The following is a 12561-nucleotide window of genomic DNA, read 5'->3' as shown; positions in this document are numbered from 1 at the left end:
CAGGGACAGGGACAGGGACAGGGACTGGGACAGGGACTGGGAGCTGGGACAGGGACTGGGACTGGGACTGGGAGCTGGGAGCTGGGGCAGGGGCAGGGGCCGGCTCGCAGGCCCCCCAGCCCACTGGGGAAATCCTTACAGAGGTTGTATTGCTAAGAGCTGCTTACATTTATTGTCATATTGTCACGTACCCATATGTTTCAGGGTTTAAAGAAACCAACAACCTGGTTACTTCTAGCACTGCAGTGTTTACTGGCACTGGCCTGGAGCCGAGCGTGTCACCGAGTGCTGAGCACAGGCGTGCCCATCCGAACAGCAATTTGTGGAGGGCTCCTGAGGGAAGGGTTTGTTCTGTTTGTAACTGGGTGTTAGGACTGAATGAATCCCTGCACTGGGAGTGGTAGTGAGCTGTTATTATCTTCTTGCAGAAAAGCAGAGTGTGCGTTGCAGATGTGACATCTTGACTTTCCAACATGGAGAAGGAACAAGTTTTGAAACGCTTGTATGTTGGAGGGCTCGGACATACAGTTTCTAAGGCTGAACTGCAAGAAAGATTTGGCAAGTTTGGGCATGTTTTGGATGCAGAGGTTATTACCAGAAAAGATGATCAAGGTAACAGTTTTGCATCGTCCTTTAAAAGTGAATTGTTTTTCAGTTTGTAGTGTGAAATGGCAGTTTTACTTTAGAGACACTTTTTTTTTTTTCAGGAAATAGCTTAATTTTCAGTTGTAAGCAAAACGCTGAAACTATGTAGAAATTAACTGAATGTTTGTCTTTGATCAGGGAACCCTGTGAAAACTTTTGCTTACATCAGTGTCAGCATTTCTGATGCAGACCTTAGAAAGTGTAAGTACTTTTTTTGTTTTTTAAAGTAATTTATGTTTTTGGGCCAAGCTGCATTACTGATAATGCACCATTAAGTTAGCTTTTAGTTGCTCTCAAACAGCTTTCCTATCCTTAATGGTGGCATTCCCTAGAGAAAAAGGCATATTGCCAATCCCTCTCCATCTATAGGTAACTTCACCTGCCATTTTGTGGCTACATACTACACAGCTGGTTTTATAACCCTGCCAGTAGTTTTGTAATCCAACTATTTTATGGTGTCTCTCATCAGAGACAAACTTAAATCAGGTGAGTAATGGAGTATAAGATCATGCTAAGGAAACTTCAAGCTATCATGGAAGGAGGCATAGTTAGTCTAAGGTTTTTTGTTTTTTTTTAATGAAGAAAATACTCATTTTTCGTCTCCTTGTTTTACAGGCATGTCAGTTTTAAATAAAACAAAATGGAAAGGAGGGACACTGAAAATTGAGTTGGCCAAAGAAAGCTTTTTGCACAGGTAAAAATCAATTTAAATAAATGTATGTTGTTGCTAAAGTTACCCTTTTCTTGTTTATCTGATAATATTATGGCCGTGCTTTCATCTGCTGTGCTCTTATTCTTTCTAGTTTTTATTTACATTGGTGGACTGTTGATGGATATTAGATACTGCAACATGTTTTGCATCTTTATTACCTTAAAGGTAGCAGCTATGTTAATTCCTTAAGTATTGAGTGGTTACTGTTCTATGGGAGGGGGTCACTGCCAGCTATAATTTAGCACACAGGTAGATCTCTTTCTATATACAATGTACTTGGTACAGGCTCGCCATGGAGAGGGAGGAAGCAAAGCTGCAGAAAGAGAAGCCACAGAGAAATGACAAAACATGTCTGTTAGAGTCACTGAAACAGGCTGGAGTCGTGGACTTTCACATGAGAGCAGTACCAGGTACAGAGGTGCCAGACCATAAGGTATGGTGGGGTAGATGTATAGAGAATTAAAACAAAACAAAACCCAGAATCTAACACAAGCTTATTTCATCTGAATTTAGGTCAAATCTCTATGGTTTATGTAAAGAAACTTTTATCAAGTGTGACAGTTTAACATTTGAAAAGTAGTCTACAGAAATACCTTATGTGTAGAATGCTCCTGTCATTATTTGGAATGACTGGAAATAATCAGTCATTGTACTCTCCTCTCTGTTGTGTTAATTTCTAAATGCTTTGTTTCCTGTTTATGTTGGGAATATCTTTGTGCCTCCCTTAAAAGCATGTAAAGAGAATTTGTGTCTTACTTTTATACAGCATATACATTTTTGACAGCTGGGTTGTCAGGAAGTAATCTCTGTGCTTCAACACATTCAGGATCAGGGTCTACACATGCTTACAAAAGTAAGATTTAGAGTAAAATCACTGAATGTGCAAATTTAGACAACAAAAATTATATTTACTACAAAGTTTTCAAAATAATTTGCCAAGTGCAGAATATTTTTGGAGGTGATATGGGGTGATTTTTAATTTTTTAATGGAAAAAGGAAAAAGGGCAAAAGAATAGTGATCCTGTCTGTATAGTTACCACTGTTAATTCATAAACCAGAAGCCTTATATTAGAAACAGTACTTGTAAAGTAAATCAATTCAGTTCTTTATTGTCACTCTTTATTTGCAGGTTGTAGAAATTTGGTTTGTTGGTTGGTTGGTTTTACTTTACTCTTTTGAGAAGGAAGCTGGCTAAGTTGCACAGGACGAATATATCTCAGTTAAGAGGTTAAAAAAAAAATTAGTCACAGATGGTTCTTTATTAGTGTTTCTGTTATCAAAGAATATACATCTTGTTTTCTTCCAGGGCTATCTCCATTCCTTTTTTGTTTAACACTAATTATTTTTCTTTTCTTTCAGAAATGGGTTGTTGGCAAATTCGGCAGAGTCTTGCCTGTCCTTCACCTTAGGAGTCAACAGAAAAATAAAATATCCTTTTCCTGTTGGTTGGGCATAGGCACAGTTCCATTCTTTCTTTTGTCATATGGGGGAACGTTTGCTTAATGGTCTTAATATTGACTGCTGTGTCATACTTGAATTCCTGAATCCGCTAAAGAAGTCTTGGAAGTAAGTTTGTGTGATTTTAATACATTTTTTAGACTGCAAGTCAATTGCTTAAAGGCCTGTGATCATAACATTAAAAAGGACCCTTTGTTGTCCTTTCATGCAGAATTTACCCTGTTCATGAAGTCTACTTGCTGACAGAATCGTGTTGTTGTCATTCCTTAACTCAGACTAACATTGTGAAATACGACCCATCCAAATATTGCCATAACCTTAGAAAGCTGGAGCAAGACTTGACTCATGTAGTTCCTATATCTGAGCTTACTTGGCACTTGGAAGAGAGAGATGACAGCATAAAAAAGAAGCGGCAAGGAGAGTTCCCTGTAACTAAGAAGCCACCTAAAAAACTGAGGCAACTGGGCAGTGAGGCTCTGAATGGAGCAGTAGTTCTCTCTTCTGAGTGCCAGTCACTTTCAAAAAACACAAACTCACCACAACTAGATCAAAGATCAAAATCCAGACCCACTGAAAGGTCTAAATTGCTTCCATCCAGGAGTCTTAATAGTAAAATATCAGGGAGAGGTTTATTATCAGCTAAAAGCAATGTTTCTGGAGCTACAGCTCAAAATAATATGAGTGTTTCTGATAGTGACATTGATTCTGAAGAGGAAATCAGAGCGATGGTAAAGAAAGAGACGGAAGTACAGAAAGCTGAAAATGTTCAGACTGAAAGTGACCAGTTGGAAATTGTTGGGGATAATTTTGAATTAAAATACAATAGTCACTGGTCCTTAAGCAATCCAGATGCCATGAAGAAAGCTATCGAAGGAAGTTACAGAGAGCAAGAGACTATGGAATGTGATAATGGTTATGATTCAGCAGATACAGATGAAATTATTGCTGAAAGTAAAACTCCAGGCCTAAGTAGCAGGAAAACTACAATTTTAGAAGGTTCTAAACAGGTGAAGGTTGAAAATAAAGAAACATTAACGAGCAAAAAATGTGATTTGGTAAATGACTCCTCACTGAAAACTCACAATTTAAAAGAAGAATACATTGAAAGAAAAGGGAAAATGAAAAAGTGCAAAACTGCTGCCTTGCAGAGTACAGCAGTTAACAGTACGACAAAGACAAGTGATACTGAAAGCTCTTCTTCAGGTCCTGAGACAGAGGAGTCTGAAGTAGGTTCTGATTATGAATCCATGATGCAAAACTGTTACCGCTTAGACCTTACCTTAGATGACTTAAAAGAATTAGCTACTGAAAACACTGGGACACCAGTAGAAGAACTGGATAGTACACAGAGTTCTAGTCAGCACATTGTTGAGGAAAATCCTAAAGGTAGTGTTGTAAAGAAAACAAAACTTTCTAAATGTCACCCTGTGGTTAAAAAAAAAAGTATCTGTCCTGAAGATGTAGTTGCTGCGATTTTAGCGGGGGAAGAGAGTGCTGATGAAGAAAGCTCCAAGGGACAAAATAATTCCCGTTTGAAATATCAGCCCTTCAGAGGAATGGGGTCTCTTTGTGAAAAAGAGTTCCCTAAGGACAGCACTGGTTTAAATAAGAGGTCTGTAGAAGGTTTAGGTCTTGAAGCTGGTATTTCTTATTGTGGGGAGGAGTCATCTAAAAGACAGTCTAAGAACCAGCCATTGTATTTACTTGAAGGCAGCAGTAAAAAGAGACAAAATGCACCTTGTGAACAGGACAAGGAACTGTCAGATGCTGCCTCCTTCGGAGATGAGCGAGATCAGCCGGTTTCCCAGCTGTGTTTACAACGAAAGAGCAGAGATGCAAGTTCTTTGCAAGAAAACCAAAATTCAGAGCGTGGAGATGCTGTTCCTAGTACTGATCAGAGTGAAGATGAGAGCAGTGACACAGATGGTAATACTGCAGTGTCACAGGAACTTCTGAAACAACAACTGAAAAGCCAAAAAACATTGAAGAGGGATGTAAGCAATAAAAATCCAGAATGTGAAGCTAATAAATGTGAGAATGGGAAGACAAGTCTTCTGGAAGATAAGGAGCTTTGTCTTCATGCTACTGCTTCAAAGGAACCTAATACACACAAGAGACAGTTGCAGGATAACCAGAGGAGGCTGGCAGCAATAGAAGAGAGACAGAAAGAGAGGGAATTACAGAAGAAACTCATTCAAGGAGCTCTTTCACATCTGGTAATTACACTCACTTCTATCTGAATAGCATGCAGTAAAAGAAAAAGGGAAATTAATAGATGTTGTTTAAGATATTTTAAAATAATATTCTGGAATTTCTGATTACATGGCCAGTTTTCTTTTGAGTGTATGCAAAATGATGCATATCTAATTCCTGGAATGTCTCCAGAGTTGCAAGAGGAATAGTAGATTCCTCCTTTACTGTCATGGAAGTATCTTTTAGGTATTTATGTACAACTATAGCAAGTATTTGATACATTTGACCTGACAGTTTCTCTCTTAACATAGGATAGCCAGCCAGCAGGCAAGCATAAACACATCCTGTTCAATTCAGATGTGGAAAGTGAAGCTGAAATAGATGAGATGTTGAAGAAAGATGCAAGTTTGGGAAATAGGCACGAAGAAGTAAGTGTTACTAGGAAAAAGTCCAATATTCTATAAGGTAATTCCATATCAGTATGCCTTTTAGTCTGAAGACTATTTTCAGATTTTCATAGCGCAGTGACAGAAAAAAGTAGATAAGGTTTGATTTAATATGAATGATTCTTCTTTTTTTGCTAACATGAAACAGGTTTCAAAGAACTCACCCATGCATCTGATAAAGCTGGAGAATTACGGGAAATTGTTGCAAAGCCATGGAGTGCTTACCTTTTGTACTCATTGGTATTTATCAGCTGACTTAATCTGTATGTCCTGGAGTTTATATCATAAACAAGGCTTGTTCAGGAAAGTTGTAGACATTGAGTTTTTTAAATTGATCTCCCTTGACATAATCAGAAAGCTGGATTTTTATACCAAACTCTCTGATATTGTAAAGTCTGAGTTACCCTTTACATGGCTATTTTGCCTATGCTAAAATTTAATAGTCATCACTGCAAACCAGAATTGTACAAGGTGTATTTGCAATACAAGATTTGAAGCACATGGGTCAATAAGCAAGCTGGTTGTTCTAGAAATCCATTTTTTTGATAAATTGGAAAGCACATGAACAAAGTTGATACTGATGTAATGTGTCAAACTTGTGTAAATGGCTGCTTTTCTATGTTTTCTTTTTGTTTAACAAAGGATGAATCTGCTTGTAAAACTTCAGGCAGACTGTTTGAAAGCAGTGAGGATGAGCAAGATGATACAGACGATGAGAGATTCAAAATTAAGCCCCAGTTTGAAGGCAAAGCTGGTGAAAAAGTGAGTGAACACATTACTGTAATTTAATTTTCTTCTAAGTCTTCGTAACACCACTTCAGAAGAACATAACGTGTAGGTTTACATACTTGCTGAATATGATTTTGACAAACTTGCATAGAATTCTCTTAAATAGAGTAGACAGTAGCCGTGGAGGAAATAATGTGTGTTGGGGAGTGGGAGGAGTTTCTCTAATGTTGTCATCTTTTGAATACAAAGAGATTTCTGGAAAAGACATCAAGAGCTAAAGGTTATTCGTATGTTGCCATAATTACAGTTAAAAAAAGTTACTAAATGTTGATTGCTTTCTTCTCCAGTGCTTACTGGGATCTGTTTCATTTTGTTTAGCTCTTGAAATTGCAATCACGATTTGGCACAGATGAAAGATTTCGCATGGATGCTCGATTCCTTGAAAGTGACAGTGAAGAGGAAGGTCAACCTGCTCATTTTTCCTGGTTAATGACAGTAATAGAGCTCTATCAGGAAGCCTTAATTTGGGATGCTTGAAGCAACTTATGGACTACTTATGCTTCTTTGGTGATTCCTTAAAGAAAATAACCCAACTCTGTTGTGGCTGTACATAGTATTTATTGGTAGCTGTGTCTTCTTCTGTGTTTATGTTCCAAAAGTATTCGTAAATAGATGAATGGGACATGCTTGGTTGATAAATTAACATTTGAAAATATTTTTTTTTAATACAGGATGATATCAAAATGTGTTTATCCATATTTTTCACAGACTAAGTGGTGACTTATTTTAATAAACTTTTTTACTGTTACATTAATTTAAAATGTTTATTTTGTAGTTGTCCTGCAGTCCACAGCTGATTTGGCAGCCTTAGAAAGAGAGAATATTTTTTTTTAAAACAGCAAAAGGCAGAAAATCTGAAAAAGGCAAAAACTTTTAAATATTTCTCCCTCCCCACCCTAAACCAAAGTTGTTAAACCTAGTTTCCATGATTCAGAATTTGTTTCTGAAACTTAAATTTTTGCCTAGTTCTCCTGCTCCCTTCGTTGCTTTAATGTGATCTTCTGTGCAGCATCTATCAGTGGCAGAGTAGTTGCACAGTTATGCAGTATAAGCAGGCAACAGGTTAAGCAACTGATCTTATTTTCATGTGAAATAGATGCCCATGACATTTCTAATCAGAGATTTTTCTGCAGTGCAATCTTAGAAAGCCTCTAAGTAGCTTTAAAGTAAAGGAAGTGACATGTTGATGTGTGCGAGCTCTTCTAGTATTATATATCAAATATTACAGACTTACTTAGATCATAGCAGGGAAAAAATAATGTATTTAATTTTCTCTTAGCAGAGACAAACATCTTGAAGGCAGATGAGGAAGAAGAGCTTGCTGCAGAGAAAAAGAAAAATCTACAAATACTGGGAAGCCTCTTAAATATCAACCTGGAGCACCCTAAGTCAACTAAAATGGCCACAAGTGCTAAGAAATTCAAGTATGAATCATCTGTTATCAGAAAAGAAGGAATTTTAGGATGACTTAGTTTTTGTCAGTGTTTCACTATTTTAATTTATTTAATGTTTGCTTCTAGAAAAAATAGATCCCGATACATAGGAATAGCTATATTGATATAGCTCCTCAGAAGACAAACAGGTGCAGGTGTAAACTTGCTGCATAACACACACAACTTGAGGTCTGTGTTTTATATGAAATACTACAATTTGATTAAAGCCGCTTCTGTTTATAATTTTCCCTGACCTGGACACTGACTAGCAGGGACTTTCTAAATGCCAATTAGGTTTTGGATTGATTTGAAACTTTTTTTGGTAAAGAAGTCAATGTGAATTTGAATCTGTAAAGGTTTAGGGTAGCTTTCAGTTGAGTATTTAGAATGTCTTACGGTTTTTCGTTTCCTTTCTCTTTTCATAGAGATATTAATGCCCTCCGCTATGATCCCACAAGACAGGACCATGCAGTTTTTGAAAGGAAACCAAGTGCTACAGAAAAAGAGAGGTAATATTACACCTTGGAAACTATAGTTGTGATGTTTCTTCCCATGGAAAGATGGCTATAGCAGAAAACTGAGTTCAAAACGATGCAGCTGTGCAGACTGCTCTGCTTTTTCTTTAGTTCTGTCTGAAAATCAAGATACAATAAGAATTGTGGCCCTTAAAAACACCATGTAATATCATCTTTTCTTTCTAGTCCATCTATTATCTGCATGCCACTTTCTGTCTTCCTTTCTTACCTTCAGGCTATCCCTTTGCTTCAAGTCATGGACTTTAAGATTTGAAAATCTGTGAGGGAAAAAATAGTAGCTCTTAACATTTCTGTTGCCAGAAAAGAAATCTGCCCTAAATATCTTTCTTTATATGCTATCACATATACACTATCATATAAGTGAAAAGTCAGGATGTGGTTAATTATAAAGTAGATTTGTTCCTGCCTTTAGAATCAAACTTCAGATGTTTCCCCACTGCTTACCCTCAAAGGGTGGGTAAATTGCAGGAGGTGAAAAGAAATGGGTCAAGTCTAAACCAAAGGGATAGTCATGCTGCCCTAGAAACCTGTTTCTGGCCATAGGAAATATCCTATTTTCTGCTAAGAAAGAAGAAAACCAAAACCAAACCTAAACAAACTTTAAAAGTGAACTACTCATTAATGTGCTTAGGTAAGTTTAGGGAGATGTTAATAGCAAGGTTGGATCTTAGGAAACTTTTCCTTTAAAAATGTATGTGCTGTGTTACTATCCTTTAACAATCTCATTTCAGTAAAGCTAAAAGGAAGAAGAGGAGGGAAGAGAGTGAGAAACTGCCTGAAGTGTCTGAAGAAACATATTATCATATTGCTGCTGATTTAAAAGAGTTGTTTGGATCTTCAAAGAACAAATCAGAAAAAAATGAAGAAATACCCTGGGACAAAGATGATGCAGAGGATTCTGCCTCTGACCATTTGGGACCTAACGTTGGGAGTAACGTAGCTCAGGAATCTAGAGGATTCATGTTTTCCTTCTTTGGAGACACAGAGAAGTCAGTCATAAAAGAAGGTAACAGCAGAACATACCTACTTATTCAGTTTCTAATGAGTAGCTTATGTCAGGCACGGTATAGAAATTCAGAATGCAGGGGATTCAGTAAAAGTCAGTAATTCTGCAAAATGATTATTATCTTCTCTTATACTTGCCAAGACTGTTGTGGTTTAATCACAGTGAATCCATGTTTGCATCCCAGGAATTTTGAAAGGGATGTTTTGAGAAGGAACTACTATATAACTGTTTTTTGAAGAGCAATGGAAAAACTTGTTGTCATCCACTAGATTTCTCAAAGAAACAGGGAAAAAGATAACATACAACTCAAATCAGGTTTCATAGAAACCAACAAGATACTAAATAAAATGTGTTCATTAAGGTAGTATTATGAGCAAAAGAAGATGTTAAAGTTGACCCCAAGAACTGAGAATGTTTTATTAGGTATTATACCTTTAGAAAATTGAAACTGAATGACACCATTATTGGGGTATTCTAACCTAGGATAAAATCCAATGTTATGAAATCAAGGTTAAAAAAATCTGAAATCAATCACTTAAGAAGTAATAATGTAGGAAATTAAAGAAACTGTGTGAAGTTAGCTTAAAAAAAAAACCAAAAACCACCAAACAAACCAGCAAACAACAACAAACCCCCACAAAAGATAGTTTCTCTCCGTTGCACGTACCTCAGTTGCTTAGGTGATTTTTGTGAGTTATTTTTTTGTTGTTGCTTTTGTTTAACCTGACAAGATGACATGTGTCATGTGGAAACCATGAAGGGAGAATATATGGTTAGTATTTTTTTATTTTTGGGCACAAACTATGGGTGTTTTGTGGACAACTTAAACTTTCAAATGCTCACTTTTTCCAAAGTAGAATTTTCTTCTTTTTCTTAAATAAAATACTGCTTGTGTCTCATAGCCTAGTTACTGTTGGGTTTGGAAACTGTTTCATATTGGCAGAGAGAGGCAGTACAGGAGCTGTCTTCTCGCTTCTGGTCATCTAGACAAGTACTGTGCTGATACTCTAAAAGGAAGGGGTAAGAAGAAAAGGAAAAGAAAAGCTTCAGAAGGACTCCGGCACTTTTTCCCCATGCTGTGATGATACTAGTGGTGAATTTTGAGGGTGCATTTTTGATGCATGAGAAAGCAAACTAAACTCATACCTGCCCAGAGAGCGATAGAAGACCTGGGAGGGGAGGTTTGTGTCCTTCTTAAATCTGTCTTTTTCCAATTTAAGTATTTTGCTCTGAAGTAGAAATTTTTACTGGCAAGTAGGGGAATAATCTGATTTCTTTTTTAAATTGTTATGTTATTGCAGAGCCTTATGTGCTTGAAACAATAAAACCCATAAAAGTTGCATGGCAAGAAGATCCACGTTTCCAAGACAGCAGTTCTGAGGGCGATGATGAACCAGAGGCATCAGAATGTGAAGGGGACAAAGAAATGCAAGTTACATTTGTACTTGTTGTCTGCTTGGTTGCACTAGTTTGGTGCTATGAGAATATTGATAGCAGCACTCGGGTCATGGGACACTAACATCTTCATTCCACATCTCTGAATAATGGAAGTCATTTTAGGAAACCATTCCTTGCTGCACAGGATGCAATATTTAAAAATCCCAATACCACACTTGATTTGAAGTTGAATAGAAACACTGAGTTTCTAGTTCAGTGCATGAAAACTTAACTGGGAAGTGGTTTTGGCCAAAAGTCAAATACATATTGAGTTTTCTTAAGAAGTGTTTTTTGATAGAAGGTTATATTTGCTTACTGTGGAGTAAAGTTTTCAATGCCTGCTATTTCTCTGAAGCGTTACAGCTTTAACTTGTGTTAATGAAATTTGACAGTAACTTATGTTGAAATTCCTTTGTGTTTGTCTAGATTTTCCTCTTTACCACGGACAGAAAGTACTAGATTTTTCTTTTTCTCCAAAGATGATGAACGACTAAGAGGTATAACAGCAGTTATTCACCCCTTTTTCTTTAACTCTTACTGAAATTCAATGAGAAAACAATATTGCCTAGCTACTAATGTTTTGTAGTTAAAACACAGGCTTAAGGAAAAAAAAATAATTGCAAATTTCCATCATTACTTGTATGAATTGTGGTAGCACTTCCCACGAGAAAGTACTGGTAAAATACATGCTGAACAGTTGAACAGTTATCCTGCTGTCCTCTTTTCAGATAATTACCTAATATGTGGCTGGTCTTTTAGGGCTTACCAAAAAAAAAAAGGCACTTGACACATTTCTAGACATTTTGGATCTTTTCAGGCATATATATGATCTTTAACTTCTTTCTGTGTTTCTGGTGTTATCGTTAAGAATATTGAATATTCTTACCAGCCACAGATGCCTACATGGTTCTTGATCCTAAATAATTTGAGGGTTTTTCTTGTGAATATAACAAATGTCATAGTTAAATACAATCAATCAAAACAACAACAAAACAAACAAAACCAAAACTATGAACAAAAAAAAACCTCACAAACAAAAGCCCAAACCAGCTGACAGGCCACCAAAACAATTGCTTTTGATATTTTATACCTTAAATAATGTTTGTTTCCTGAGACATGTTAGGTAACTATCATTAAATGTATGTGTAAAAGTTACTGTGTTAATGCAGTTACTGTCCTGTCACCTTCCAACTTATCTGATGTACAGTGCCTGTTAAAATTGAGCTCTGAATCCTTAGCAGGCATACATTTACTTGGGAGACAGGGGATAATGGTGCCGAGCTCTTAATAAAACAGATGCTGTTTCTCTGCAATTTATATTTCAGCATATGAAGTAAAACGGCTGCTGCCTTTTCTTAATCTGCAAGGCTGTAACATAACATTTCTGTTAGAGCCAACCACGTTGTGGGGGCAAGAGAGGAATATGAAGAATAGGCCTTCTGACTTGATTGCTGTGTTGCTCATGAGATCTACAAACAGCAGCATCTTCAGAAGTGTTTGACCATATGCATTTGTTCTTTGTTTTGTGCAGAGGGCCCTAAGCTGTTTTGTAGATCAGTAGACCTCAGTGAAGAAAAAGATGACTGGGAAGACAGACGTAGATTATTGCTTGAGGTGAGTATTTTAGTATCTGGTACTTGGTAACTGCGGCTGAAAACTCAGCATGAGGAGGAAGCATGGTTGCTTATTTGCCTGATTTGCATTAAGATTAATCCAGGACCTTCAGAAGAGCTTGAAACTCTATAGTTACCAGGGAACTAAAAATTTTTGAGTATGGAAGTGTGTATAACATCATGTTGTGACACGCAGTCAGGTAAATTACTGAATCTCTGTATTTTACAGGACCAGTTACTTCATTATGTAAAGAAAGTGTTTGAGACAGGTGAATTTACAAACTTCTCATAAT

The 12561-nt window shown here is 36.9% G+C and overlaps 1 protein-coding gene across 1 annotated transcript in view; it reads left to right on the top strand.

The window, feature by feature from the left end:
- The first annotated feature begins 473 nt into the window (after positions 1-473).
- Positions 474-12561, top strand: part of NOL8 (nucleolar protein 8) — a 12159-nt gene continuing 71 nt past the window's right edge. Inside the window, exons 1-15 of the mRNA XM_010163721.1 lie at positions 474-612; positions 784-846; positions 1261-1339; positions 1643-1790; positions 2717-2785; positions 3097-5031; positions 5320-5436; positions 6097-6216; positions 6562-6646; positions 7523-7667; positions 8102-8185; positions 8944-9218; positions 10520-10646; positions 11082-11152; positions 12187-12281. Of these exons, the coding sequence (XP_010162023.1) occupies positions 474-612; positions 784-846; positions 1261-1339; positions 1643-1790; positions 2717-2785; positions 3097-5031; positions 5320-5436; positions 6097-6216; positions 6562-6646; positions 7523-7667; positions 8102-8185; positions 8944-9218; positions 10520-10646; positions 11082-11152; positions 12187-12281 (3552 nt within the window). The remainder of the gene's footprint in view (positions 613-783; positions 847-1260; positions 1340-1642; positions 1791-2716; positions 2786-3096; positions 5032-5319; positions 5437-6096; positions 6217-6561; positions 6647-7522; positions 7668-8101; positions 8186-8943; positions 9219-10519; positions 10647-11081; positions 11153-12186; positions 12282-12561) is intronic.

This window comes from Antrostomus carolinensis, unplaced genomic scaffold (genome assembly GCF_000700745.2).
Source record: "Antrostomus carolinensis isolate BGI_N321 unplaced genomic scaffold, ASM70074v2 scaffold32432, whole genome shotgun sequence".
Taxonomy (NCBI): domain Eukaryota; kingdom Metazoa; phylum Chordata; class Aves; order Caprimulgiformes; family Caprimulgidae; genus Antrostomus; species Antrostomus carolinensis.
The sequence above is the reverse complement of the archived record's forward strand: the minus strand, read 5'-3'. Positions and strand labels throughout refer to the sequence as shown.